This window comes from Heteronotia binoei, chromosome 16 (assembly GCF_032191835.1).
Source record: "Heteronotia binoei isolate CCM8104 ecotype False Entrance Well chromosome 16, APGP_CSIRO_Hbin_v1, whole genome shotgun sequence".
Taxonomy (NCBI): Eukaryota; Metazoa; Chordata; class Lepidosauria; order Squamata; family Gekkonidae; genus Heteronotia; species Heteronotia binoei.
Window position 1 is genome coordinate 30,743,652 of NC_083238.1, and position 26,316 is coordinate 30,769,967.

The 26,316-nt window shown below is 45.7% G+C and overlaps 2 protein-coding genes across 2 annotated transcripts in view; both read left to right on the top strand.

Annotated features, from left to right (window-relative positions):
• Positions 1–14,600, top strand: part of MYO3B (myosin IIIB) — a 411,089-nt gene extending 396,489 nt beyond the window's left edge. Inside the window, exon 35 of the mRNA XM_060257443.1 lies at positions 14,060–14,600. The gene's annotated coding sequence lies outside the window, so the exon portion shown is untranslated. The remainder of the gene's footprint in view (positions 1–14,059) is intronic.
• A 4,236-nt stretch (positions 14,601–18,836) lies between these two features.
• Positions 18,837–21,691, top strand: SP5 (Sp5 transcription factor). Its single transcript, XM_060257322.1, has 2 exons — positions 18,837–19,017; positions 19,776–21,691. Exons 1-2 carry the CDS (start codon positions 18,967–18,969, stop codon positions 20,823–20,825), a joined length of 1,101 nt encoding a protein of 366 aa, XP_060113305.1. The 5' UTR covers positions 18,837–18,966; the 3' UTR covers positions 20,826–21,691.
• The last annotated feature ends 4,625 nt before the right edge of the window (positions 21,692–26,316 follow it).

A 26,316-nucleotide genomic window follows, 5' to 3' on the forward strand; every position in this document is an offset into this window, starting at 1 on the left:
AGGCTGGAGCTGAGGCAAAAATGGCCTGGCCCTGGTTGAGGCTAGTTGGACATCTTTCAGGCCCCAGAGGCTGGGGACAACCAGTAGCTGCTGATGGTTGAGCGCAGAGCTCTTCAGGGCCCACACGGGAAGAGGTATGTCATTCATATATATATCCTTCTGATTTCAATGGAACTTAAATGTGCATAGGGCCCCAAGCATAATATTGTGACAATTAGTATGTTTAAGTTTGTTACTATTTTCTATTTTTCATTGAAAGGCCACATAGTGGAGGGAGTAGAAGGTCCAGGCCCCATTCCTTCCCGAAAGTAAATGACAGCAAGCTTTACTCCTGTGGCTACCTATAACTTGAGGGTGGTGAGCAGAGGGCTGCTTGTAGTCATCAGGAAACCTAATTTAGCCATGGGCTTCTTGAGAACACCTAGCCTGGATTTTTATGGCGCTATGTTGATATATTGCCATCCAAGTGACAACATTTATAAGCTTGTGCCAAACTGCTTCTGCATGCCTCTTTTGTGGTTTATTTATTGTGTTATGCTTCACTACAGCATACACAGTTTGTTGAACTGATTTTACCAGGTACCTTTGTGTGATAGCTCCTGCAGATGAATTTAAGGTGCATGATTCCAGCACTCAGTGTTAGAACTTGCGATGGCGGGTAGGTATAAAAAGCTTTTCCCCAACTCGAGTTTGTTCTGCTTGGTGGTGAACCACAGTTCCCACCAGGAATGAATTATCTCCCTGTGGGTTTTACCCTATTGCACAAAGCGGTTTGCATTTTTTAATAACAAATTGCCTCAAGATTGAGACACAGTCAGATCACTCTAAAATGTGTTGATAATTTTTTTTTCCAAACTAGTAAAAAAAAAAGAAGATAACTGCATCTCCTGATGTGCCACTGAGATGAAAGCTGGTAGAACCAGAATATTTATATTTCACTAGAGATATATAGATCATTGCCCTAGCTCTTATATTTCTTACAAGCACGGGAGCTCTGATGCATGCAGTTTTCTGGGCTCATGCATCTGTCCTCTGCGCTGAAATAAATGGTACAGCCCTCACCAGTATGAGCAATGTGTGTATATCAGAACTCTCAGGTTTTACAGGCTGACTATTCCTGCTATAGGCCACAAATGTTGCGTTTCCTACACTTTATTTATTTATATGTACCCTCATTTGTCTCCCCAGTAGTCCAAAGTGGATTACTGTAGCCTAGCTGCCTTGAGTCTGAGGAAATTGGCAGGATATAAATGTTTGAATCATTAAATAAATAAATGCAATATCATGCCTCCTTCCTTCGTATCTGTGCAAGAATAGTCACATGTGAGCAGGGCTTTTTTTGTAGCAGGGCCTCTTTTCATATTAGGTCAAACTCCCCTGATGTAGTCAATCCTCCAAGAGCTTACAGGGCTCTTAGGACAAGGCCTACTGTAAGGTCCAGGAGGACTGGCTACATCAGGGGTGTGTGGCCTAATATGCAAAGCAGTTTCTCCTATATAAAAAAAGCTTTGCATGTGAGGAACACATCAATGGCTGTTTCAACCACAAGTACCCATGGTGAGAAGCCATAACTGGGCATGGTCTTCCACTGGTTAGACATGGAGTGAAGTGGTTAGACATAGCATGAGTGATGTAGCAGTTATTCATTTATTTATTTCAATTCATATCCCACCTTCCCTGCCAAAGCAGGCTCAGAGCGGCTCACAGGCTCAACAGCAATTTAAAACAGAACCATTATAAAAACATTAAGACATAACAGGTACTATATAACAACAATATATCAGAGTACCAGGCAAGCTCCTTAATCTTCTTCCATTGCAAACTACATTCAGGTGCTCCAGATGGTGTTAGTGCAGGTGCATGTTTCAGGTGGTCAGCTCCGAAATGACCTTGCAGCCATCTTCGATTTTGGCATTTAAAGTTAGGCCCATATTCAAATCTCCACTCTGTCCTAGAAGCATGCTCCCCTGCCTGAATCTATCTTGGGCCAGTCACATACTCTTAGCCTAACCTAACTCACAGGGTGGTTGCTGGCTAAAGCGAAGGAAAGGAGAAGAATGTAAGGTACTTTGGATTCCCATTGGGAAGAAAAGTGAGGTAAATTAATTGCACATGATGGCATGGCTGCCTTTTCCTACTCAGAAGTGATTTATTTACTTGCTCCATAATGATAGCTGTGTAGCCATGCAAATGGAAAGAAAAGAAAAATCTTAACGGAATCTTAAAATGTTTGACTGTTTTGGAATATACATAGTCAACCACCATTCTAGGAGCCTCAGTGTCACCAGCTTCAGTGCTGCTTTGGTCTGTACAAATCCAATTCCAATAACCTTTCATAGAATCATAGAGTTGGAAGGGACCTCTAGGGTCATCTAGTCCAACCCCCTGCACAATGCAGGAAACTCACAAACACCTCCCCCTAAATTCACAGGATCTTCATCGCTGTCAGATGGCCATCTAGCCTCTCTTTTAAAAACTCCAAGGAAGGAGAGCCCAACACCTCCCGAGGAAGCCTGTTCCACTGAGGAATCGCTCTAACGGTCAGGAAGTTCTTCCTAATGTTGAGCCGGAAACTCTTTTGATTTAATTTCAACCCATTGGTTCTGGTCCTACCTTCTGGGGCCACAGAAAACAATTCCACACCATCCTCTATATGACAGCCCTTCAAGTACTTGAAAATGGTGATTATATCACTTCACAGCCGCCTCCTCTCCAGGCTAAACATCCCCAACTCCTTCAACCTTTCCTCATAGGACTTGGTCTCCAGACCCCTCACCATCTTCGTCACCCTCCTCTGGACCCGTTCCAGCTTGTCTATATCCTTCTTAAAATGTGGTGCCCAAAACTGAACACAATACTCCAGGTGAGCTCTTACCAGAGCAGAGTAAAGTGATACCATCACATCACGTGATTTGGACACTATACTTCTGTTGATACAGCCCAAAATTGCATTTCCCTTTTTAGCCACCACATTACACTGTTGACTCATGTTCAGCTGATGATCCACTAAGATTCCTAGATCCTTTTACTACTGTTAAGACAAGTCTCACCCATCATATAACTATGCATTGGATTTTTCCTACCTAAATGCAGAACTTTACATTTATCCCTGTTAAAATTCATTGGTTTTTAAATTTTATTGGTTTTAGCCCAGTTTTCCAGCCTGTCAAGGTCATCCTATATCCTGTTTCTGTCTTCTGCAACTGCTCCCAATTTCGTATCATCTGCAAAGTTAATAAGCATTTCCTCTATTCCTTCATCCAAATAATTGATAAAAATGTTGAACAAAACAGGTCCCAGGACAGATCCTTGAGACACTCCGCTTGTCACTCCTCTCCAAGAGGTTGAGGAACCATTCACAAGCACTCTTTCGGTGCAATCTGTCAACCAGAAACAGATCCACCTAACGGTAATAGGATCCAAACCACATTTTATCAACTTGTCAACAAGGATAGTATGTGGAACCTTATCAAAAGCTTTACTGAAATCAAGATAAACCATGTCTAGAGCATTCCCCTGATCCAGCAAGGTGGTCATTTTCTTAAAAAAAGAGATCAGGTTAGTCTGACATGACTTGTTCTTGAGAAAACCATGCTGACTTTTAGTTATCACATCCATTCTTTCTAAATGTTCCAGGACTGACTGTTTGATTATTTGTTCTAAAACTTTTCCAGGTATAGACGTCAAACTGACGGGTCAGTAGTTACCCAGATCATCTTTTTTCCCCTTCTTGAAGACGGGGACATTTGCCTGCCTCCAATCTTCCGGCACCTCTCCTGTTCTCCAAGAATTCTCAAAAATAGTAGCCAGAGGCTCAGAAATTACATCCGCAAGCTCTTTTAGAACCCTTGGATGCAATTCATCTGGCCCTTTAATGGCATAACCTGTATGAATCACGACCTCCAGGTCTTTGCTTTGGGGAGGGGTGAACAATACTGGTTGTGTGATACAGCCAATAGATAATGAATCCATTCAGAGTAGTGGTTATTAGAGCCATGTGCATGAGTGGCAGCCCACTTCAGATGGCAGGAGAGAGATGGCATGTTTGAATGCTCCTCATGCACAGACAGAAAATCCCCCTGCCTGTACAAAAATAGCATGTCAGGGTAAAGTCTTCTTGATATAGTTGTCAGTATGGTGTGGTAGTTAAAGTGTCAGACTAGGCTCTGGGTAAAGCCAGGTTTGAATCCCAACTCATGCCATGGAAACTCAGTGGGTGACCTTGGACCAGTCCCACACTGTCAGACTTTGGAGTCTATTTGTTTTTGTGAGGATAAAATGGAGGAGAGAAGAGCCATATAAACCACTTGGGAGAAAAAATCCAAGTGGGCAGCTGTGCTGGTCTGAAGCAGTTGAACAAAGCAGGAGTCAAGTGCACCTTTAAGACAAACCAAGTTTTATTCAGAACGCAAGCTTTCGTGGTCTGATCTCCTCATCTGATGAAGTGTGCTTAGAGAGCATACAAAAGCTTACATTCTGAATAAAACCTGGTTGGTCTTAAAGATGCAACTTGACTCCTGCTTCGTTCATTTGGAAGAAAAGCAGGACTTATATAAAGTAAATAAACAAATGTGCAGATTTCGAAGCGTGCAGCTGAGGGACGCAATCCTCCACCCATAGTGAGAAGCGGTACAGTCCAACACCATGAATCAGCTGATAGTACAAAACTGAACTCAAGTATTAGAACAAAGTTGGAGTCCAGTAGCATCTTTAAGACCAATAAAGTTTTATTCAGAATGTAAGCTTTCGTGTGCATGCATGCTTCAAAAGACAATAGATCTGAACTCAAGAATGACTATGTCCATCCATGAACTTTGAAAATGGATTTAAACAGGGGTGGAATTCTAGCAGGAGCACCTTTGCATATCGGGCCACACCCCAGATGTAACCAGTCCTCCAAGAGCTTACAAAAAAGAGCCTTGTAAGCTCTTGGAGGGTTGGTTACATCAGGGGTGTGTGGCCTAATATGCAAAGGATCTCCTGCTAGAATTCAAACCCCTGGATTTAGGCCAGCATTTCTCGAAGTGGGCCTGGGGGACCCCATGGGAGTCTGCAAGGATACTCCAGGCTTCCCATGAGCATTTTCTAAGGATAGAGGGCAAGGCCCTTTCACACCCATCGGGCTAACATGATGACAGAGCTCTCTGTTTCCCAGGACCAGTGACATGAGGCTGTGTCTCAGAGGAAGGGGATGGAATCAACTTCTCCCTCTTTTGAAGGGCAGAAGCTCTTAGAGCTGCCACCCCACCAGGCCTCACTTCACTCGAGAAGGGATGGGATTGGTCCATCCTGCCTGGTGAGGGATGGGATGGGGCTGGTGTACTTGGCCTCACCTCTCTTGGCAAAGGATGGGATGGGGCTGCCCCACCTCTCCCAGTGAGGGATGGCCCATCCAGCCTCACTCTGCCCAGCCTCCTTGGCTGGGCATGTCTTTCCCTCCTTTGAGGTTGCAGGGCTGAGGCAGGCTGGGTATCAGATCCTTTCCCAGGGCTCTTCCTCTCCCATCAACCCTTTGGATGCAACGGGGGGAAAAGAACACTTTCCCAGAGCATCCAAACTGGCTCAAACAACCTGTGTGCAGGGCTGGCCCTAGACCTTTTGGTGCCCTAGGCAAAACTAGCTACTTGCCCTCCCTCCCACCCCATTCTATCCCGTGGGCTCATAGGACACAATGGAGTCCATTTTATCCTATGAACTCATAGGAGAAAATTGAGGGATCAGGTTGCCTCTGTGGAGTGACCCCAGAGAAGGGCTTTAAAGTTTAAACCCCCTTATCTAGCTTCACGCTGCAGTGGCAGCCCGATCCCTCTTTCAGTGGACTCCCTTGGGGTGCAAAAGCAGGGAGAAAGTCACCTGCGTTTCTCAGGAGACTCCCAAGCAGCATTGGGGCACTCAGAGAGGCAGCCCCTGGGCAGCTGCCTCGCCAAGTCATGTGGGGGCGCCCAGTTTGGTGCCCCGAGAAGGCCAGTGCCCTAGGCAAGTGCCTAGCGGCAGAGCTGGCCCTGCCTGTGTTTAAAGTAACAGTCATCATAGGGACTTCCTGTATAGACTATCTGAACTAGTTTTTATTTTATATCTGAACTAGTTTTTATTCTGTTTTCCAGTGCCAAGGATAATGTTATTATAGAGATAGGACGTGCTCTGCTTTCTAGAAGGACATGCTCTGTTTTCTAGTTGTGAGTTAAACAACAGAATTTAAAGGTTTGGGTGATGCTTGCCTTCCCCTCATTCTGTGTGCAATGTTGAAAATTCTTCCAGTCCCCTCTTCTGTTGTAGTTCAGTCGCCCTCTGGCTTAGAACTGATTAACCGTGAAGAAAGTTTCTTGCTGTCTCCATCTCAAAGTCCCTTCCAATCAAAGGGTCAGATTTATTAGAGCCTGGGTCAGGACTTTTAAATTATGGCCCTATAAATTCATCTGCCCTCTGAAACCTGAGCCTTGTAGGTTGTGGACAGACAACCCAAACATTTTACTTAAGCTTGCTTTTAAAATGGAGAACAAAGTTCAAGTCTAGTGACACCTTTAAGACCAGCAAAGCGTTTTTCAAGGTATAGGCTTCCATGTGCACACATACTTCTTCAGATACATTAAAATGGAAGTTCCCAGTCCTTACATATAGATAGAGGGTGAGCAGCAAATTAGCATATGGCATAATAAAGGCATTTAACAGATGCAAGGACCAAACTGGAATAACAAACAATTTATATGGTCACCACTTGTTTGGATTTAATTGGGGGGCATAGTGAAGGAAATAAAATTTCAAAATCAGAGGTTGATGGGCAGATATATCCTTCTTAACTTTGGAATGCTTACTGTAACTGAGACCTTGCTATCACACTCCATCCGTCTCTTAAGTATGAAGGAAACAGTACAGCATCCTCTTTTTTGAGGTGGTGCGATTAGCTTTTAAAATGAAGCTGAGGTAGTTCTCACTGTATTGATTTGATGAGAAAGGTTTCTTGGCCCATGCAAGGTACTGGTTAAGAGAAAGGAAGGGGTTAGGTTTGCACAAACAGGCAGAATTGAGGACCTAAGTTGCTAGAGTGACTTCCCAGGATGGACATCCCAGTGCTCACGTTTGCCAACAGGGGAGGGACGGTGGCTTAGGGGAGGGACGGTGGTTCAGTGGTAGAGCATCTGTATCTTCAACTAAAAAGGGTCCAGGCATGTAGACATGAAAAACCTCAGCTTGAGACCCTGGAGAGCCGGTCTGAGTAGACAATATTGACTTTGATGGACTGAGGGTCTGATTCAGTATAAGGCAGCTTCATATGTTCAGCAGTGTGGTGAAGCTCCAATCCAGACAAAGTTAGCCCAGCTTAAAATCCTTTTGAGATCAATTTATCTTGACCTCGTTGATTTTAGTAGGGCTTTGGCACAACCTAAGGTTCTCTGGATAGGTGCCAAAAAGAATTTCCTCACAGAAAAAAGAAGAGGGAAGAAACTCATGGAGAAAGTTAAGAAATCCACAGTAAGTAATAAAATAACGTTCTACATAAAGAAGCCATATGTCAGAAAGGGGGCTGCTGGAGGTTTGTTTGAGATTCCTGACAGCTGAGGCACCCTACCAAGAGAATGGCAGAGACAGAGGAAGTGGCTAATTTTTACAGACACTCTGATCAGAGCCTCTGTGAGGGCCATAAAATACCAAGCCAGTTAAAAGGTGGCTTGCCCAGTGTGGCTATAAATTAAGAGAGAGAATAGATCTCCCCAGTAGGAGGTAAGCCAGTCTGTCAGAAGGTTGAGATGGAAAGCTGGCTCATCACTGCTGTTGTGAGATACGATAATTCTATGGAAAGTGAAGTAAAATGTAAAGTGGAAGACTCTAGGGCTGTACCAAAGGAGTTCATGAAATAAAGCTAGAATGTTTATGTCAGTTTATGATAAACACCTTTCCCACATCTTCTGATTTAGAAATGAGATACTGTTCTTATTGGAGGTGTTGTTTCTCGAGTGTAGATGCGTGTTTTTTCTTCAAAGTGAAACCAAGTTAATGACAACTGACAAAATAACTTTTCAGTTCATAAGAACATAAGAGAAACCATGTTGGATCAAGCCAATGGCCCATCCAATCCAATACTCTGTGTCACACAGTGGCCAAAAAAATGTTTATACACACACACACTGTGGCTAAATTCAAGTGTTAAAATAAAGAATCTCTGTGGTGTAGCGGTTAGAGACTTTGGGTTTTGTGAGAAACTCAAAATCCCCACACATTGCCATGAAACAAATAGGGTGATCTTGGACTAGTCATTTTGTTCTCAGTCTAACCTACCTTACAGGGTTGGTTTAAGGATAAAATGAAGAATCATAAGGTGTTCTTGGGAAAAAGGTTAGATAAAAAGGTGATGGATATACAGATACCCCAAACCAGCTTATTTTCTGAGTTGCTCGGTTTCTGTGAAACCAGTAAAACTTATGCTGTAGTTGGCCTCTACAGTACAGTGCTGCGTCTGTGACAAATGTGGTGAACATCCTGAAAGGTATAGAAAAGCAAACACAAAGAGCCAGTGTGGCATCATAGATAAAATGTCAGACTGGTTTAAATCCCTGCTTAGTCACAACGCATGCTTGGTGGTCTTAGATAGTACATGGCTCAATGAGGACATCTTTTGGATGGGTTTTAGCTGGTCCCTGCCCCAACAGTGCAGACTCCACCTTCTACCTCATTCTGTCCCTGGGCATTCCAAGAAGCATTTGGGGCTACAAAAGATGGAGTAGAATGCGAGAAATCACTCTGCTGATGGAAATACCTTCTGTCTGGAGATTTTCATCAGGATCCAAACTAGTGTTAGCCTAACCTAATACACAGGGTTGTTGTGAGAATTAAATGGGATAGTCCTGTTTATGTCATCTGGCACTTACAGAGGAAGATTGACATATAATTATGATGCATATCCGTTAACATCATTGTTTAATGTCACATAATGAATGTGCTGATAATAAACTGATCCTTATTAAGAACATAAGAACATAAGAGAAGCCATGTTAGATCAGGCCAATGGCCCATCCAGTCCAACATTCTGTGTCACACAGCGGCCAAATATATATGTATATATATATATATACACACACACACACACTGTGGCTAATAGCCACTGATGGACCTCTGCTCCATATTTTTATCTAACCCCTTCTTGAAGGTGGCTATGCTTGTGGACGCCACCACCTCCTGTGGCAGTGAATTCCACATGTTAATCACCCTTTGGGTGAAGAAGTACTTCCTTTTATCCGTTTTAACCTGTCTGCTCAGCAATTTCATCGAATGCCCACGAGTTCTTGTATTGTGAGAAAGGGAGAAAAGTACTTCTTTCTCTACTTTCTCCATCCCATGCATTATCTTGTAAACTTCTATCATGTCACCCCTCAGTCGACGTTTCTCCAAGCTAAAGAGCCCTAAGCGTTTCAACCTTTCTTCATAGGGAAGGTGTTCCAGCCCTTTAATCATTTTAGTTGCCCTTTTCTGAACTTTCTCCAATGCTATAATATCCTTTTTGAGGTGCGGCGACCAGAACTGCACACAGTACTCCAAATGAGACTGCACCATCGATTTATTTCTTGACTCAGTATCCATCAGAGACATTTTATTACAATATTAGTTAAGTGAAACAATGGTGATGTCAGGGGGTGTGGCCTAATATGCAAATGAATTCCTGCCAAGCTTTTTCTACAAAAAGGTTCTGTGAAACAATGGTGATATCAGGGGTTGTGGCCTAATATGCAAATAAGTTCCTGCTGGGCTTTTTCTACAAAAAGGCCCTGCTGTTACTTATACACAGATGCAACATGATGCCTTCTACTAATATATGGATAAGGGTGAAAACATTTTCTGAGCACACCCCCCCCAAACCAATTAGTTGCATTCTTGGATGTCCTAGCATTATGTAGCACCTTTGGGAAAGTCAGAATTCAGGCAGCTTCCTCTCTATCCCCAAAGAATTAATCATCTATGCAATTTTATTTCAAAACATATCCTATGCAAATTCCTTCTAAAATGCTCCATTTGTTGACAAGGTGAGTATCGCTGTGTTACAAATGTTTGAAGTGGTAATGAGAATGCTAACTTTAAAGTGATTTGCATTTTAGGCAAATCCATGCTGTTTTGCTGTCCTTAACTAGCACCAGCAGCTATGCAACACTGAATAGCAACTGGCTACTCTGTGCTTATTAGGAGTCCTATGACGCAGAGTGCTAAGCTGCAGTACTGCAGTCCAAGCTCTGCTCAAGACCTGAGTTCGATCCTGGCAGAAGCTGGGTTCGAGTAGCCAGCTCAAGGTTGACTCAGCCTTCCATCCTTCCAAGGTCAGTAAAATGAGTACCCAGCTTGCTAGGGGTAAAGTGTAGATGACTGGGGAAGGCAATGGCAAGGAAAGGAAAGGTCCCCTGTACAAGCACCAGTCGTTTCCGACTCTGGGGTGACGCTGCTTTCACAATGTTTTCACAGCAGACTTTTTATGGGGTGGTTTGCCATTGCCTTCCCCAGTCATCTACACAAACCACCCGGTAAAAAGTCTGCCACGAAAATGTCATGATGTGACGTCATCCCAGAGTCGGAAACAACTGGTGTTTGCACAGGGGACTACCTTTACCTTTTACTCTGTGTGTATACCATGAAAATGCTTGCAAAAAAAAAAAAATGCTGGTGGAAGGAGGAGAGAAAACTGCTCAAGAAGAAAAGAGGAACCAGGGAAAAGTTACCATTACTAAAGCTTCCTTGCTGTTTTGTCAAGTCACAGCTGATTTATGGATTATAGGATTTTCAAGGCAAGAGATAAACAGAGGGGGGTTGCCATTCTGGAGAGCAACCCTGGTCTCCATTGGAGTTCTCCCATCCAAATACTAGGCAGGGCTTAGCTTCTGATACCTGATGAGATCAGGCTAGCTATCCAGGTCAGCAATACATTTCAGCAATGTATTTCCTATTCATAACAGAACACTCTTTTCTCATTAACAATTCTGAATCTTTTTGGGAAACTCATAACGAAGTCGATCCAATCAGAATCAGTTTAACTGTGTTGTCAGCAAAATTCTGATGTTTTTAGGCCACAGGGTCTTATTTTAGCTTCAACTTTTTAGCTTGGGGGGGGGGGTTGGACACATGCCCAATTTAGTCAACATCGTATCTTATTTTGTTAAGATTAATTACATTGGAAATGTGTCACACCTTATCTCTGTTCTGAAACTCATAATATTTTTAATGTATTTCACACATTCAGGGCACACTGGGGCAAAATATAGAACAAAGTCAGAAGTGCAGCACAATCATTTGTGTGTTTGCACATAAATCAGTTTCATTGAGTTTATTGGGATTTACTCACCAATAAATGTGTAGAGGATCACAGCCTCAGTTGTGGAATTATCTTGTCCCAGTGAAATCAGAAGTAGCTTTTTCTGGATTATACCCTCAGCCTCTTTTCTACTCCTCCTCAGAAATGAGGAATCACCATTGAACCAGGCCACCACATGCCTCACCCCACACAAAGGAAGAAGGTAAAGATCTGAGCCCTTTACAGATCACACTCCAACACTTATACATCCAACTCTATGATCCATGAGGCCTCTTGGAGAAATCAGGTTCAGAAAGCAAGGGTATTGTACAGCTAAAATTAATATCTACCAGCATAAGAACTCCCACTTTTTATTTTTAAAAAAACCCTGCTGTTTTATAGGCAATCCAGAAGTTCTGATCAGTGCAGGAGATTGAGCTAAACCACTGCTGGCTTTATCAGTTTTCAAATGCAAAGCAATGATCTCTGTCCCAAGAGGCTGGGGTGACATCTTGTTTTTATTATTATTATTATTATTATTTCCACCAAACACATTCTAGTGGTGCAATCCTATGCAGTTCCTCAATTGTACCTCTGCATAGGATTGCATAATCAGTCTGCCCCATTCCTCTGCTCCATCTTAAGACTTATTGTCTGTAGAACACGCCTACTCATCTTTGGAGACAGAGCTACACCAGGTACTTTCCTGACCATTATTTGGCATTGCTGCGTGCGGCATGTAGCAATTTCTCCTGACTAATTAGAACAGGACTGTCTTATCTAAATGCATGTACTGAGCCTCTCCCTCCCCGCCCCACCGCCCCCCATGCCCATAGCCGTATCAGTCCATGACCATCAACCAGACTCTACAGTCTGGGTAATACTAGGACAGACTGAAACTTCACAGAGTATTGTGCAGACAGTTGTTCACATTCTTTGGAACTCCGCTGTCATCTGGATGTTAAGCAAACAAAGGAAGAGTGTTGGGCAAGATGGCCTTAATTTGTCTGGGAATGTGTAGATTGTATCACTCTGCCTTGCCTGGTAATTCTCAGCTCTTTTCTTGAAAGTCAGTCCTATTGATGGGAGTTGAATTCAGAATGGAATATCCAAGCAGATTTGTTCAGGAAATGGGGAGGCTGAATGGTCCCAAGAGCTAGGGGTGATGCCTTAGGATCTACAGCCTGAATTTTTATAGGGCTGCAGAGAAGTCAGCAGAACTGTATATTACTGCTGATTAGTGTATCTGCAAGGCTAACTGGGATTGTTTAGGCACAATCCCAGGTCTCTGAATAAAGTTGTACTTTGCCCCTCCCTGTTCCATCATAGTCATCATGTAAGCTTCATGAGGTGTGTGGGGGGGTGGGGGTTTGCATTTATTTATTTTATTATTTATTAATTTGTTTTGTTTGACATGTCCCACGAAGCAGGCTCAGGGTGGGTTCCATCAGGTGGTGAAACAATTAAAAACAAATTTAAATTTAAAAATTCAGAAAAAAATTGAACCTGGGTCAACTAGATCTTTCCACGATACAATCTATTTCTGATATTTTGAAAACTAAACATAAAGGATTTTTCCTCATGATATAGACTCTATGACTGAAGGATCTAAGAGACCCAGGCTCAAATCCCTACCACCACCACAAAGCTTGCTTGACCTTGGGCTAGTTCGGGGGTGTCAAACATACTTCCAAGGGGCCAAATCGAGCCCCCAGAGGGCTTCTATCAGGCCCTCAAGCAACTGGTTGTCATCTGCTTCCTTCTCCCTCTTTCTTGCTTCCTTCTGCATAACAGCTTGCTTTGCCAGGCTTGCTCAATTGCACAGGAGCTACAGAGCAGTCTCCAATTTGTCAACTGGCTGAGGCTCCTCCCTTGGGGAGGAAGGAGGGGGAAGCAGAGCTTGCTTTGTCAGGCTCTCTCAATCGCACAGCAGAGCTACTGAGACAAGCCTCTCTTCCTTCTGTTATCTGAGGCTCTTCCCCTGCCTAGTCCCCTGGAGAAGGGAGGAAAGAGCCAGAGCTTTCTTTGCCCAGTTCCCTGGATCCCATCGGAGAAATACAAAGAAAACACTTCTAAGACCAACGAGTGCTAATGTTTTAAGCATGTTTTACGTTGTTGTTGTTTTAAATCTTTAATTGTGTTTGTCTGTGTTCTTTATAAAGTTTATATCTCTGCTACCTAATTTTAAATGGCCCAGCCCAACAAGGTCACATTTATGTCAGATTCGGCCCTCATAGTAAATGAATTTGACATCCCTGGGCTAGTCATTCTCAGCCCAGCCTGCTTCGTGGGGTTGTTGTGGCTATAAAATGGAGCAGACAACAAGCAGAGCACCTCCCTGAGCTCCTTGGAGAAGGGATTTTCTTTTTAAAATGTACTAAATAGCAGGTTGGGAGGGAAGGCAGCGTGGCATAATCCAGTCTCGCCAGATCTGGGAAGCTAAGCAGGGAGGCCACCAAGGAAGACTTTGCAGAGGCAGGTGATGACAAGCCACCTCTGCTTCTGTCTCGCCTTGAAAGCCCCCTTGCTGGGGTCGCTGTAAGTCAGCTGAGACTGTGATGGTATTTTACACACACAGTCCTTTTGGTGGCTGAGTGCCCCCTCCTACAGCCCCTTTTTCTTCTTTCACCTGGGTGCTGCAGTTAAATAAGCCTTCTCTTAGCCTTAGGTACAGCTTGGCAGTAGCGACTGTTATTTTTCTTGCTCTGCCACCTTCTCTGGCTGGTGTTCTGTCTCCACCCAAGGAAAAATTAACCATTTCTTTGCATTCTCTTCCCCTGCCTCCCACCTCAGGTTACCTCTGTTTCTCTTTTCTGTTGGATATGGGAAAAGGTGGGGGTGGAAAGAAGTGAGAAGTCCTGCATAGGGAAGAGAGCTTTGCCATCACAGGATGGAATCTGCACCCACCTCCACCCCAGTTCTTGCTTCTCCAACCTGCTTCTGGCCAGGCAGATCTGGCCCCGAGTCCTGACTCCACCTTGCTGCTCTCATCTGCTCTGCTCCCGCTGGAGTTTCTACACATGGTTTTGCCTCTGTGGGGCCAAATTGGAAGAGGGACAGACCCTCCAGGGCCTTCTCTTCTGCAGCTGCTGACCTCTCCTGAGATGTCATGAGCCTCAGGTGACTCCTAATCTCCTCTGGATATAGCTGTCCAGACTCTGCTTTGGTTGAGTTAATGCTTCTCTGGATCTTTCTTTTTAATGTTTTTTTAAAGCTCTTTGGTATCTTGTTCCCTTTTTTCGTATCATGTTTGGATTGATTTCTGGCCTTGACTTACCTGTGTATCTACTAATAAATAAAAACAAATTTGTGAAATAAAGACACTTTGAACTTCTAATGTGTTCATTGCTTTAAAAACATGCAAAGCAACTCTTTGATACAAGGCACTAAAAGATCCATTTCTGGATTCTGGAATGAACCTATTTTTCTCCCAACACTAATTTAAGAGATAGCAAATAATTGTCTTCCTGAAGTTGGCATCTCCTGCCCAATGGACAGGGTCCAAAATCAGAATCTGTCTCCTCCACTTTCTATCTCAATAACAGTATCATACGTGGTTCCAGTTCAGATCTGTGTGCACTTATTTTGCATTCAATCCCACTGTTATAAATGTTTTTCTCCAAACTTTCCTTGGAGCCATTTTCAGGGACAGAAAAAGATCCATTGCAAGTGGTTTAAAATTCAATTCTGTAAGTTCTGTAAGTAGAGACATCACCCTGCCAACAAAAGTCTGTATAGTCAAAGTGATGGTATTCTCAGTAGTAATGTATGGCTGTGAGAGTTGGACCATAAAGAAGGCCAAGCGCAGAAGAATAGATGCTTTTGAGCTGTGGTGCTGGAAGAGAATCTTGAGAGTCCCTTGGACTGCAAGAAGATCGAATCAGTCAGTCCTAAGGGAAATCAACCCAGACTGTTTCCTGGAAGACCAGATGCTGAAGCTCAAATACTTTGGCCACCAAATGAGAAGGGAGCACTCCCTGGAGAAGATCCTGATGTTAGGAAAGACAGAAGGCAAAAGAAAAAGGGGATGACAGAAGATGAGATGGCTGGACAGCGTTACTGATGTAACAAACACACATTTGAGCAGACTTTGGAGGATGGTGGAAGACAGGAGGGCCTGGCGTGACTTTGTCCACGGTGTCGTAAAGAGTCGGACTCGACTGTGCGACTGAACAACAACAAGTGTATATGCAGAAGGAAGTCCCACTTACTTCCAGGTCAGTATGTATAGGATTGCAAAGGAAGTTTGGCAGTGAAGTGCTTGCGTGCGAAGTCACCCGGGAAATCAGAGACTATGCAAATCTTACTCACCTCATGCCACCAATGGGACTTTAAAAAAAAAAAAGCTCAGGATCTAAGTGTAAAACTTGTTCCTCAATACTCTCCCTGGAACTGAAGTCCCACAGAAAGCAAAGACATTTCCAGCCCTCCACTGGGATAATTGCATGAACCTCATTTCCAGGTCACCTCTGCCCCTATCCCCACCAACCAAGGGATGTACAGTTCCCTCTTGCCTAGTTTGTATTGGCAGGATGCTTTTTCTCAGCGCCCCTGAGAAGAAGCGCAGAGGTTATGGCTTGGAGAGGAGGCGATCTCGTGTTCTCCGCCCTCGCTGAACAGGGGAAGTTCGTATCTTTCGCCAAATCCGCGAAATCAGGCCTTCCCTGTCTTTAGAAGTTCTCTGACTGTCTCTCCGCGACCACCCTGCAGTTCCACGCAGCTCAGGAGGGCCCCCTCTGACCGGAGAACTGCGGCCCAGGCTGAGAGCACTCCAGCAAAGACCGGCCAACTCCTCTGCCAACTTCAGCTGAGGGGCAAAAGCCTCCTGGTGGGCAATCCAGCGCTGGGGTGGAATTTGAGAGTTAGGATTACTTGGGGGAAGGGGTGGGCGGAGCGGCCTTGCTGCTGAGAGGCGCCCAGCTCAACTTCGCCCAAGTCCACTTAGGGAGGTGGCATCTCTTGAGCCTCCAAGGCCGGGTTTTAGTTTCGTCAGTGCGCTGTGGCGATTCAAGAGTGTTCGGCTTAAATCTCAGGGTTGGGAGGATAAAATAGAGAACCATGGAAGCCGCTTTGGGTCTCCGTTGTGGAGGAAAGCGGAGCACAAATAAATACCCAAAGATCTAGAGAGAAACTGAATGGGGTGGGCGGACGAGGCATGTTTGGGTTTCACAGCAGTGTCCGTATTTTCTTAAGCGCACGCGTAAAAATGTACCAACTCGCACATCATTAGATGGGAGGTCTACAAGACGCGTCCGAGAGTCTCTCAAACTATGATGATGTGGGGGTGGGGGGGCTGAAAATCTTTGTCCAGCTTGTCAAGAGCCTGATCTGGGATCGATCGATGGCCTTTTCTGCCTGGGTCTTCACGGGATCGACCAGTTAGAAGGCCTGAAGCGAAGGCAGGCCTCTTCCTTTCCTTCTCTCTCTCCTTTCCCCCTAAGTGTGGGTGTGCGTCGGCTTTAGAGGCCTGGGGGGCCCGGCGGGGTGGCCTTTCCTCCTCCCCGAGACTCCATATGGAGCCGTGGGAGAGGACTTGGCCCTCTAATCCCCTCAAAGGGGCCGATCTGTTTCGAGGCCCTCCAACCCCTTCGGAAGCCTTTGAGAGGCCACGGATTATTTGCATAGGGAAGCCAGATAAAGATCTCTCTGTGCCGGGCGTTTAAGAAGGCTTCAGTGGCAACGGTGGATACAATGGGAAGGCGACCGACACTGGGCGGCTCAGGTTACCTGGGGAAAAGTTACAGAAACGTCAGCTCGCGCGGGGAAGAGCGCGGCCGCCTCGACCACCCTCCTTCCCGAAATACTACTGGGAAGCCCCCTTCCTCCCCCCCTCCCCCGCCTTTGGAGCCTGCCCAAACTCCAAATGGATACAAAAGTTGGGAGAATCAAGTGCTAAACTCTTGCCCAAGCGCACCAGCAGTCGAATCGCAGGCGCCCTTAGAAGCAGCTCTTCGGCCTCTAGATGGAAGCCGGCCAGAAATTCACCCTGCAGTGTCGGCGCTGATGCGCTTCCTGTTTATTTATCTTGAATGACTGGGTAGGAAGAAGTACAATTTTTTAAGGACACCAGAATGCCTGGGGCAAAAGAAGTGCCATTCTGAACTCTTGCAGTCGCACACACTAAATAATACTTTCGATCCATTTTCAACTCACTTTCCAACTGGATTTTACTGCAAACTGCCAAAATCCAGTTGGAAAGCGCACCGAGAGTGGATTGAAAGCGTATTAGTGTGTGGGATCGCAGTACAAGTCTTTGTAAAAGCTGCTTCCGGAAAGGAGCATCGCTGCTTGAAAGTGGCACCTATGCAGAGCGCCTGTGTCCCACTCAGCTCCCAAACTTCATTTTTTTGGAAAGACTCTCAGCAGCTGAAAGTGGCCCTGGTTTAAGAACAAGACCGCCCGCCTAAAGACATTTACCTGGAAGTCAGGGCCACTGCTCACCTGGGGGGGGAGGGGGGAGTCTTGCGGCTGATGCTTAAGATCAGGTTCCAAATTTGTGTTCCGGAGGGCTGAAAGGAGCAGGTTCATAAATAATCCTTTAAAGCTGATGATTTCCTGATCGAGGAAGCATTTCCACTGAAAGCTGAACTTTCCAAACTCTTCCCTTCTTTGAGAAAGCTTCTTATGTAGGGTTGGAAAGCATTTCTATGATGTTTTTAAAATAATAGTTCCTTTCAAGGTATTCAATTGGGGGGGGGGGGATCCACAGCCATGTTTCTTAAAACCCCAGCCACTTCTGATTCTGCACTTCAGGCATGGGGTGGGGGGCTGAGGGGGAGAATCCTGCTGTTTGTAGCAGATCAAAGCACTTCTCTGGCTTGAACTCCCAAGCACAAGGCACAAACGAGGGGGGGGGGGGCGTTTACAGAATAAGCCTTTGGTAGCAGTTTGTGAAAGATACCTTGCTAGGAATTCTCTCTGGCTTCAAAAAAAATCTCAAGACACTAACTGTAAAAACTTATGCAGTTTTGATTGGGAGTTAGGCACGCACTTGAGTGAGGGTTTATATTACTGTGGAGTGCCACCCATTGAAACAAGGAACGCAGATGATGATATTACTGGAAGTCACTTTACAGTTCTGGAAATCTTCAACCGCAATATATTTTTTATTTTTTGTAAGGAAGGGAATAAAGAGGAGGTGGGGCGAAAAGGCAAGATCTTGAGCATCGAGCGCCAGGGTCTCCAGGCGGTAAGGGACCCTTTGATCAAGAAAATCCAATTATTTGTGTATATACATTTCCCACATAGTGATTACTTCATTAATTGTCCCGCCTTTATCTCCTCCCCTCCCATCCCCCCCCCTAATAATCAGGTCTTTTATCCAGACCAACAAACACACCATAGGAGCTTTGTGGATTCAAAGGATTTGCTTTCGCTTCTGAAAGAGCCGCTATTCTTTGATGATTGGGCAGCGGCAAACTTCAAAGCCGTAAATCTTCCCTCTGACTGGCTGGCGGCCCAGCAAAGTCCTTATCAAATTCTTGGAGGTGATCCTTGGCGTAGCCAGACAGTCCGCCGAGATCGCGCTGCGCCCGGGCTGGGGAAGGAGGCGGTGAGGAGCGGAGGGGGGCGCAAAGGTGGGAGGGGGGGGGGAAGCGGCAGAAAAAGTAAATCGGGCAGTTTCTCGGCTTCCTTCCCGGCAGCGACTCCATGCCGCGGCATTACCCCGGCGGCCTCCTCTCCCTCCGGACGCGGTAGCCATGGCCGCGGTGGCCATCCTCCGGAACGATTCTTTGCAGGCGTTTCTTCAGGTCAGTGGCCAGTTCAGCTCCGGCAGTGGGGTGGGAAAGTCGACGGGGCCTGGGTCGTAAGTGGCTCAGAGTTGGGGAGGCGGTCGACTTGGGGGGCAAGATCGCCCTAGCAGGGTGCTCAAGTCCCCAGGCGTGCGCGCCGCGTGAGCTGGGGAGGAAATTGGGGAAGGGCACAGCACAGTCAAGTACTGAATTGTTACGGACAGACTTGTGTCCTAAAATGAACTTTCCGAAAGGCTTTCTAAGTGGCTTCTAGCCTGGAAAGAAGCGCGTCTGTGTAAAATGCCGTGGCCCCCGACGCGCTCCTCCAGATCCAAATTTCCCTGCTCTGCAAGGATGCGATTCCCTCCCCCAGCTAGAGCCACCATCTCCAAAGTGCTGTTCCAAGTTCATCGGAACAATTCCGGAAAGGCGTGGGGGGGGGGGGGGGGGAGGATCGGCGACTTGTCTGCAGATCACGGGAGAGCTTGGCACGGGATTCGGGAAGGCGAGGCTACCGGGGCTGCTTGTGGCACGCTGCGGAGGCCGGAGAGTGGGAGATACTGGCTCGGAGCACATCTCTGCCTGGGCAGACGCAGGCGCCTCTTTTAGGGGAACTTCCCCGCCCACGTGCTCAGCAACTGGTGCTTTGTGACTAAGTCAACTTTTCGGGCGGAGGGGGGGGGGGACAAATGGGCGGGGAGGGGAGCAGGCGAGCCGGGAAGGCGGCCCAGGCGAGGGTCTCACCAGCAGTCCCTTTTCCCTCCCGCCCGCTGCAGGATCGCACGCCGAGCGCCTCCCCGGACTTGGCCAAGCACTCGCCGCTGGCTCTGTTGGCCGCCACCTGCAGCCGGATCGGGCAGCCGGGCGCGCCGTCGGACTTCCTGCAGGTTTCCTACGAGCCGAGCCTGGGCTCACCCTCCAGGATCTTCCACCCGTGGAGCAGCGAGATGCCGGCGCACTCGCCCGGCGCGCCACCGCCGCCCCTGGGGCTCACCCCGCAGCCCTCCTTCGGGGCCGGCCACGAGCTGCCGCTGACGCCGCCGGCAGACCCGTCCTACCCGTACGAGTTCTCACCCGTCAAGATGCTGCCGCCGCCGCTGCCCTCCGGCTGCCCGCCGCCGCCCTACGTGCCCTACGCCGCCCAAGCGGCTGCCCTGCCGCCGCCCTACTCCAACCTGCTGCCCCCGCCGCCCGCGCCCCAGCCCTGCAGCCGCCAGCTCTCCCCCGCCACGCCGGCGCCCGACGACCTGCCCTGGTGGAGCATCCAGCAGGCGGCGCCGGGCGCCTGCGCACACCGCTTCCCGCCAAGCGGCCTGCAACGCGGCCTGGTCTTGGCGCCCTCCGAGCTGGCCCAGTACCAGACGCAGCTGGCCGCCCTGCTCCACCCCAAGGCGCCCCTGGCGGCCGCGGCCAGGAGGTGCCGCCGGTGCCGCTGCCCCAATTGCCAGGCGGCGGCCGGCGGCGGGCCCGACGCAGCCCCGGAGCCGGGCAAGAAGAAGCAGCACGTGTGCCACCTGCCCGGCTGCGGCAAGGTGTACGGCAAGACGTCGCACCTCAAGGCGCACCTGCGCTGGCACACGGGCGAGCGGCCCTTCGTCTGCAACTGGCTCTTCTGCGGCAAGAGCTTCACCCGCTCCGACGAGCTCCAGCGGCACCTGCGGACTCACACCGGCGAGAAGCGCTTCGGCTGCGGCGAGTGCGGCAAGCGCTTCATGCGCAGCGACCACCTGGCCAAGCACGTCAAGACCCACCAGAACAAGAGGCTCAAGGCCGCCGGGGCCCCCCACGCCTGCGCCGTCAAAAGGGAGGAGACGCGGGACCTGTGACCTCCGGGCGCCCTCCTCCAGCGGCCTCCCCTCCCTAGGATTGGTTTGCATCCTCGGCATGGCAGCTCTGGAATCCGGGCGGAAAGGAGGGCTTCCTGGTACCCCATCCTTGGCCTGGGAAACACAAGCATTGCAAGCACAAACTACCAGGGGGAGCAGTGGAATTTCTGCTTAGGGCACCACTGGAAGGAACCTGGCACATGGGGGCGGTCTTACGGTGGACAGGATATCTCTCCCTGGGGCAGGTGGAGGGCCCCCTTTGAACAGATCCAACGTAAAGACATCCAGGAAAACCCCCCCCCCCCTTTGGGGGTTTTGTATGCATTTGCATCTTAGGAGATCAAGCCTTTGGACCTCTTTTCTATAGGAGAAGATGATGCTTCTTCAAATATACAAGTTAAGTGTTCAAAACTCTAGTCTTTTTTGAAGTTTGGACCTCAGAACAGATGTGGAAGATGGGCCCAGTGTGGAGCTTGGGGACAAGGGTACCCCCTCTTTTTTGGCTCTGGAATGGACTCCTTACATCAGGATTCCCCAAAGGATGAGAGCTACAATGCAGGAGGTTCACAGGGATTGCTTGGACCGACAGACGGGCTAGGTTACTGTATTAAATAAAAATGACAGTATTCTTTGGTTGTGGAGGGTCTGGTTTCTCTCCTTACTGTTGTCATTAATATTGCAATTTTGTCTTTCTCCAGGGAAAACCGTTCACCTTTTTGTGTACAGCTTATTTAATAGCCTTGTTTGAATTTTTAAGAACGCTGTCTCTCTTTTTGTCTTTGGCTCCAGCATGAGATGTTTCTGTAAAGCGGACCTTCAATTGCAGCGGGAAAATAAATACATTAACACTGGGGTCATAACAGGAAGATCCCACTGAGTCAGTTTTCATTTGATCTTTTCTTCTTTCTTGAAGGCTTTACAAAACACCCCTCCATCTGAAGGGGGGGGGTGTCCACTTTTTTAAAGTGTTTCCTTGCCTGACCAAACAACTCTCTTCTTTGTTTGGTGAGCACCCTGATAGTTTAAACAACAAATCTCATCTCGTGTTCGGTTTCTCAGCTTTTTCATAGCAATGCAAAGTTTACTGAATTTCCCACATTGTTGATGGCGAGTGGAGATTAATTTCTTGGCTTTGTTATTTTGGGGTTACTCCTTTTACTTAGCAAGGTTGTAACTGTCAACATAAGATGGGAATTGTGCCATCAATTTATCAGTTGTATCACAAGTTGATAAAATGTTTTTGCCGGGTAAATGAAGTCGACGGATCAAGATTTCTAGCAGGGTCTTGCACCAAAATGGGAAGCAGCTGCAAATTGTATCAGTACCTTACATAGAGAATGTGTACATTTTAAAAGTCAAGAAGACTTGCTTCCATGTCATGGGAACTAATTCAACTATGGTAAAGCATTTTAAACTATGCTGAAGTGGTTAATTTTAAGTTGATCCACACTAAAGTTTAGCTGCCTATATGTTCTATGGTAGAAAAAAGACATGACGCAAGACTTTCTCACCGGTTTCCTGTATCTTCTTGATCTCATCTACACTGGTCCATTTTTTAATTGTTCTTTATTGTTTACCCAGTTTTAAATAGGAGAGGATGGAAGAGAGAAAAAGGAGACCTTCTACAGACCCCTTATCCTGATGCCAAAGTTCTTTCGTTGTCAATTGTGTTTCTATTTTCTAAATGTTACAAAAGAAGTTGCGCTGAATATTTGCTAAAAGTATAAAACACACTAGTAGAAGAGGTCCTTGTACATTTGTGTAAAATGTGAAAACAATTAGAAATTTAATAATCTATAATGGGGGACACTGTCCCAGAATTTCTAACAAAGTGAACAAAACAAGCTGAGTTTTAAAAACTGTGACAAAATGAATTTTTCCATTCTGATGCACATTTGAAAGCAAGTTCGTCTGATATGCTGAAGGGGATCTTCGTAGGTTTGGAGTTCTAGTAGAAGCTTCCCATTGAAATAGATATGTGTGACTGTTTAATTTTTAAATTTTAATTCAAGTATTTGATAAAACTTTAAATATGAAGCTAAATTCGTATTTTGCTTGAAGCAAAGACTTTCTAGAAGCAATTGTGGCACAATTTAAACAACTGCTGTGTCAGATCTAACGTCTGAGCATGCATTTAGATTCAGATGTTCACAAAAAACGCCACTGGGGAGATACAGTGATTCTGTGGGTTCTGCAGGAATGTTTTCTGGGATTAATTAATAACTGAGTAGATATTAGTTGTATGGTTTATGTTACCTATGGGATAGAATCTTATGACTGGGGAGATTTCCTGTAAAGTCACAGCTGATTTATGACAACCCTGTAGAGTTTTCAAGGAATGAGACATTCAGAGGTGGTCTTTGCCATTGCCTGGCTCTGTGTAGCAACCCAGGTATTACTTGGAGGTCTCCCATTCAAATACTAACCAGGGTCAACCCTTCTTAGCTGTCAAGATCTTATGAGATTGGGCTATCCAGATCAGGGTATTTTATGACTACAGTATCCGGGGCTTTTTTTCTGGAGGAATGCAGCAGAAAGGAGTTCCAGAACTTCTTAGTGGAAATAATTTTTTTTTTTAAGTTTATGAGGGGCACCTATGTGTTTCTCTTTCATTTCTCTCTTTAGAGTTCCAGCACCTTTTTTTCCTCAGAAAAAAAAGCCCTGACAGTAGCTATAAATTTTATTCTTCATACAGATTGTACAAGATATGTTTAGAACATGGGAATATGGCAATATGGTCTGCTTAAGGGGTTGGTAGTAGTTTGGGGGGGGGGGGAATAGATTTTAGAATCATGGAAGAAATAAAATACTGGTAGAGTTAAGATGTATCAGTGCAATACTTTCCCTTCCCAAAGTGCTTCAATTTGACATCCTTTTGGATTGTGTTTGCTTTCCAGTTAACTAGTATTGCAAGTTAAATGGGTCAAGTTTTTAGTCAAAATCTTGTAATACCTCTTATACGGAGCAGGAGTGTGCCATTATTTTATATTGTTTGATACTTTATTAACTTGTTACTTATTAACTTCAATCATTAACATCTACTAACCTAGCTCACTTTTCTCCCCATTGCTTACACTGTCCTCTATTTTATTCTCACAACAGCCCTGTGAGGTAGGCAAGGCTGGGTCTATGTGACTGGCCCTTGGTCACCCAGCAAGCTTCCATGGCAATGGGGATTCCAAGCTGGATCTCTCAGATCCTGCTTTGACACTAACTACTACACCACGGGTGAACCAGTGCTAAATATCTTAGTATGATGTATTCCTATGCTTAAGATGAGGTTGCAGATGCAGGACTGGCATAATGAGATAACGAGAACCAGGAAGCAGTAATCTTCATTTGTTATTAGTGGTACCATCCCAAGAATGCTTTCCTGGAAGTAAGCCCCATTGAATAGACTTCAGTAGAACTCTGTGTTGACCAGGCTATGACTGCTTTCTAGCAGTGCTATCCTAAACAGAATTAAACCCTTCTAAGCCCATTGCCTTCAGTGGACTTACAAGGGCATGCTTCTGTTTAGGACTGCGCTATAACTGAATTCTAATTACAGTACTTACAGTACTAGCCAATGATTTTTGGTAAGTGCAATGTGAATGGAGAAGATCAAGCGTCAATTTGGTTTTTAGTCGAGAGGCAAGAACATAGCTGTTGGCGAAACAACAAAGATCAAGAGAAGCCTGTATAAAAGCTGGCCAGGCGCTCTGCATTTCTGCCTGGATAGCAGAAACTTCATTAGTTTAGTTGCTGGACTGTTCAGTCCTTTAGCAGTTTAGTCTTTTTGTGCTCAGTACAATGGGATAGTTTGGTGTTCATGACAATGGATTAGGATATTCTCTTAATGGATGCCTTATTTACATTACTCTGAATTAGTTTCTGGTGGGTAGTTCTTTTGGTCTGTAGCACAGCAGCTCAGTTGGAGTCTAGTGGTACCTTAGAGAACAATAAGGCTTTCAGGATATAAACTTTCAAGAGTCCGTGCTGAAACAGGGAGTGCAGAATCTCAGAAGCTTATACTCTGAAAATCTTGTTGGTTTCTAAGGTGTTACTGGACTCAAATCGAGCTGTTCTGTGACTCTAAATTGTTTTAGCCGGGATGAAGTATGTTTCCCTTGGATTTTAAAGGGTAAATGCTGAACACATGCTGAATTTCCCCTTTGATGGAAATTAGGTTTACAAGGGTCAAACTTTGGCTACAAAATAGTACTTCTTACATAGTTGTTTTCTCCCCCCCCCCCAAATGCTTAATAGAGGTTTTAGTTCCATATGGGGTTTGAGTTAAATTCTGCATCTTAGAATAGTCTGTTGCCTGCTTGTTTTCACGTTTCATTCAACCAAAGCTTTATTGTAATATAAACAAAAATCAATATAAACAAACAATCTTCACATGGTATGATTTCTGTGGCTCCAAAATACAGCTCTAGGTCCAGTATAGTGTTCAAATAATTCTTCCACGTTTTCTATCAGGGAAACATTGGCACTGAATCTCGGAGCATGTGTAAATAATCAAGCTTCAGCAGCTACAGAGCACAGGTCCATAAATTGCATCCAGTGAAATGAGAACTGATGAAGGAGGCTTTATGTTGACAACATTTATTTGGTTTATTTATTTTATTTATAATCCACCTTTCTTGCTGAGACTCACCACTGAAATCGACAGCATAAGGCATCCCATAAACACAACAGGACTAGTATTAAAGAAGTAAAAGCAAAGTGATACCTATGACAAATACAGTAAGAGACCACAATCCAGTTCTCTTATAAAAGTCTCTTCACAAACTATCCCATGCTACTGCAATTCTAATCCCTTTATGGCAATGATCTGAACATTTCTCTTCTGTTGTGTACATTCTGCAAAATGACCTTCTGAAGGAGGCTGTTCCACATGGGGAGGCACCCCAGAAAATGCACATGTAGGAAAGGTTGCCCTCTTATCTTCCCCAGGAGGCTGGCACCCTTGGAAGGCTCTACTTAGATGGGAGAAGCTCATGTGGTGGAGAATAATAGGAGAGGTGGTTGTGGAGCAGTGTTCCCTCTAAGCTGAGTTAGCATGAGCTAACTCACAAATTTTTAGCCTCTAGCTCACACCTTTTTGCCTTAGTTCAGGAAAAATGGCCCCAGAGCACAATAATTTATGCAGTAGCTCACAACTTTAATGCCAGTAGCTCACAAAGTAGAATTTTTGCTCATAAAACTCTGCAGCTTAGAGGGAACATTGTTCAGGAGGTATGTGGATCCAGGGCCACGGTGGGCTTTGTAGGCTTCAGTATCCTGCTTTTAAAAAGTGTTCCTGTTTCTTTAGAAGTTTGGGGCAACCTAGAGACACATCTCCATAACAGTTAAGTACTTAACGTTCCCCATCTCTGTTCTTATATATCTGCATTTTAGTTCTAGTTTTTTAGTTTGTTTTATATGTTTCAGTTTTTAGTTGTTTGCCACCTGGGTGGCCCCAATCGGGCTGAAAGGCAGGATGCATTGATGAATCTTCTAAATA

Excerpts from the sequence above, each read along its gene's own strand:
- SP5 (XM_060257322.1), top strand. The coding sequence starts at position 18,967 with ATGGCCGCGGTGGCCATCCTCCGGAACGATTCTTTGCAGGCGTTTCTT. Across the intron at positions 19,018-19,775 it reads CTTTGCAGGCGTTTCTTCAG|GATCGCACGCCGAGCGCCTC; the intron begins GTCAGTGGCCAG and ends CGCCCGCTGCAG.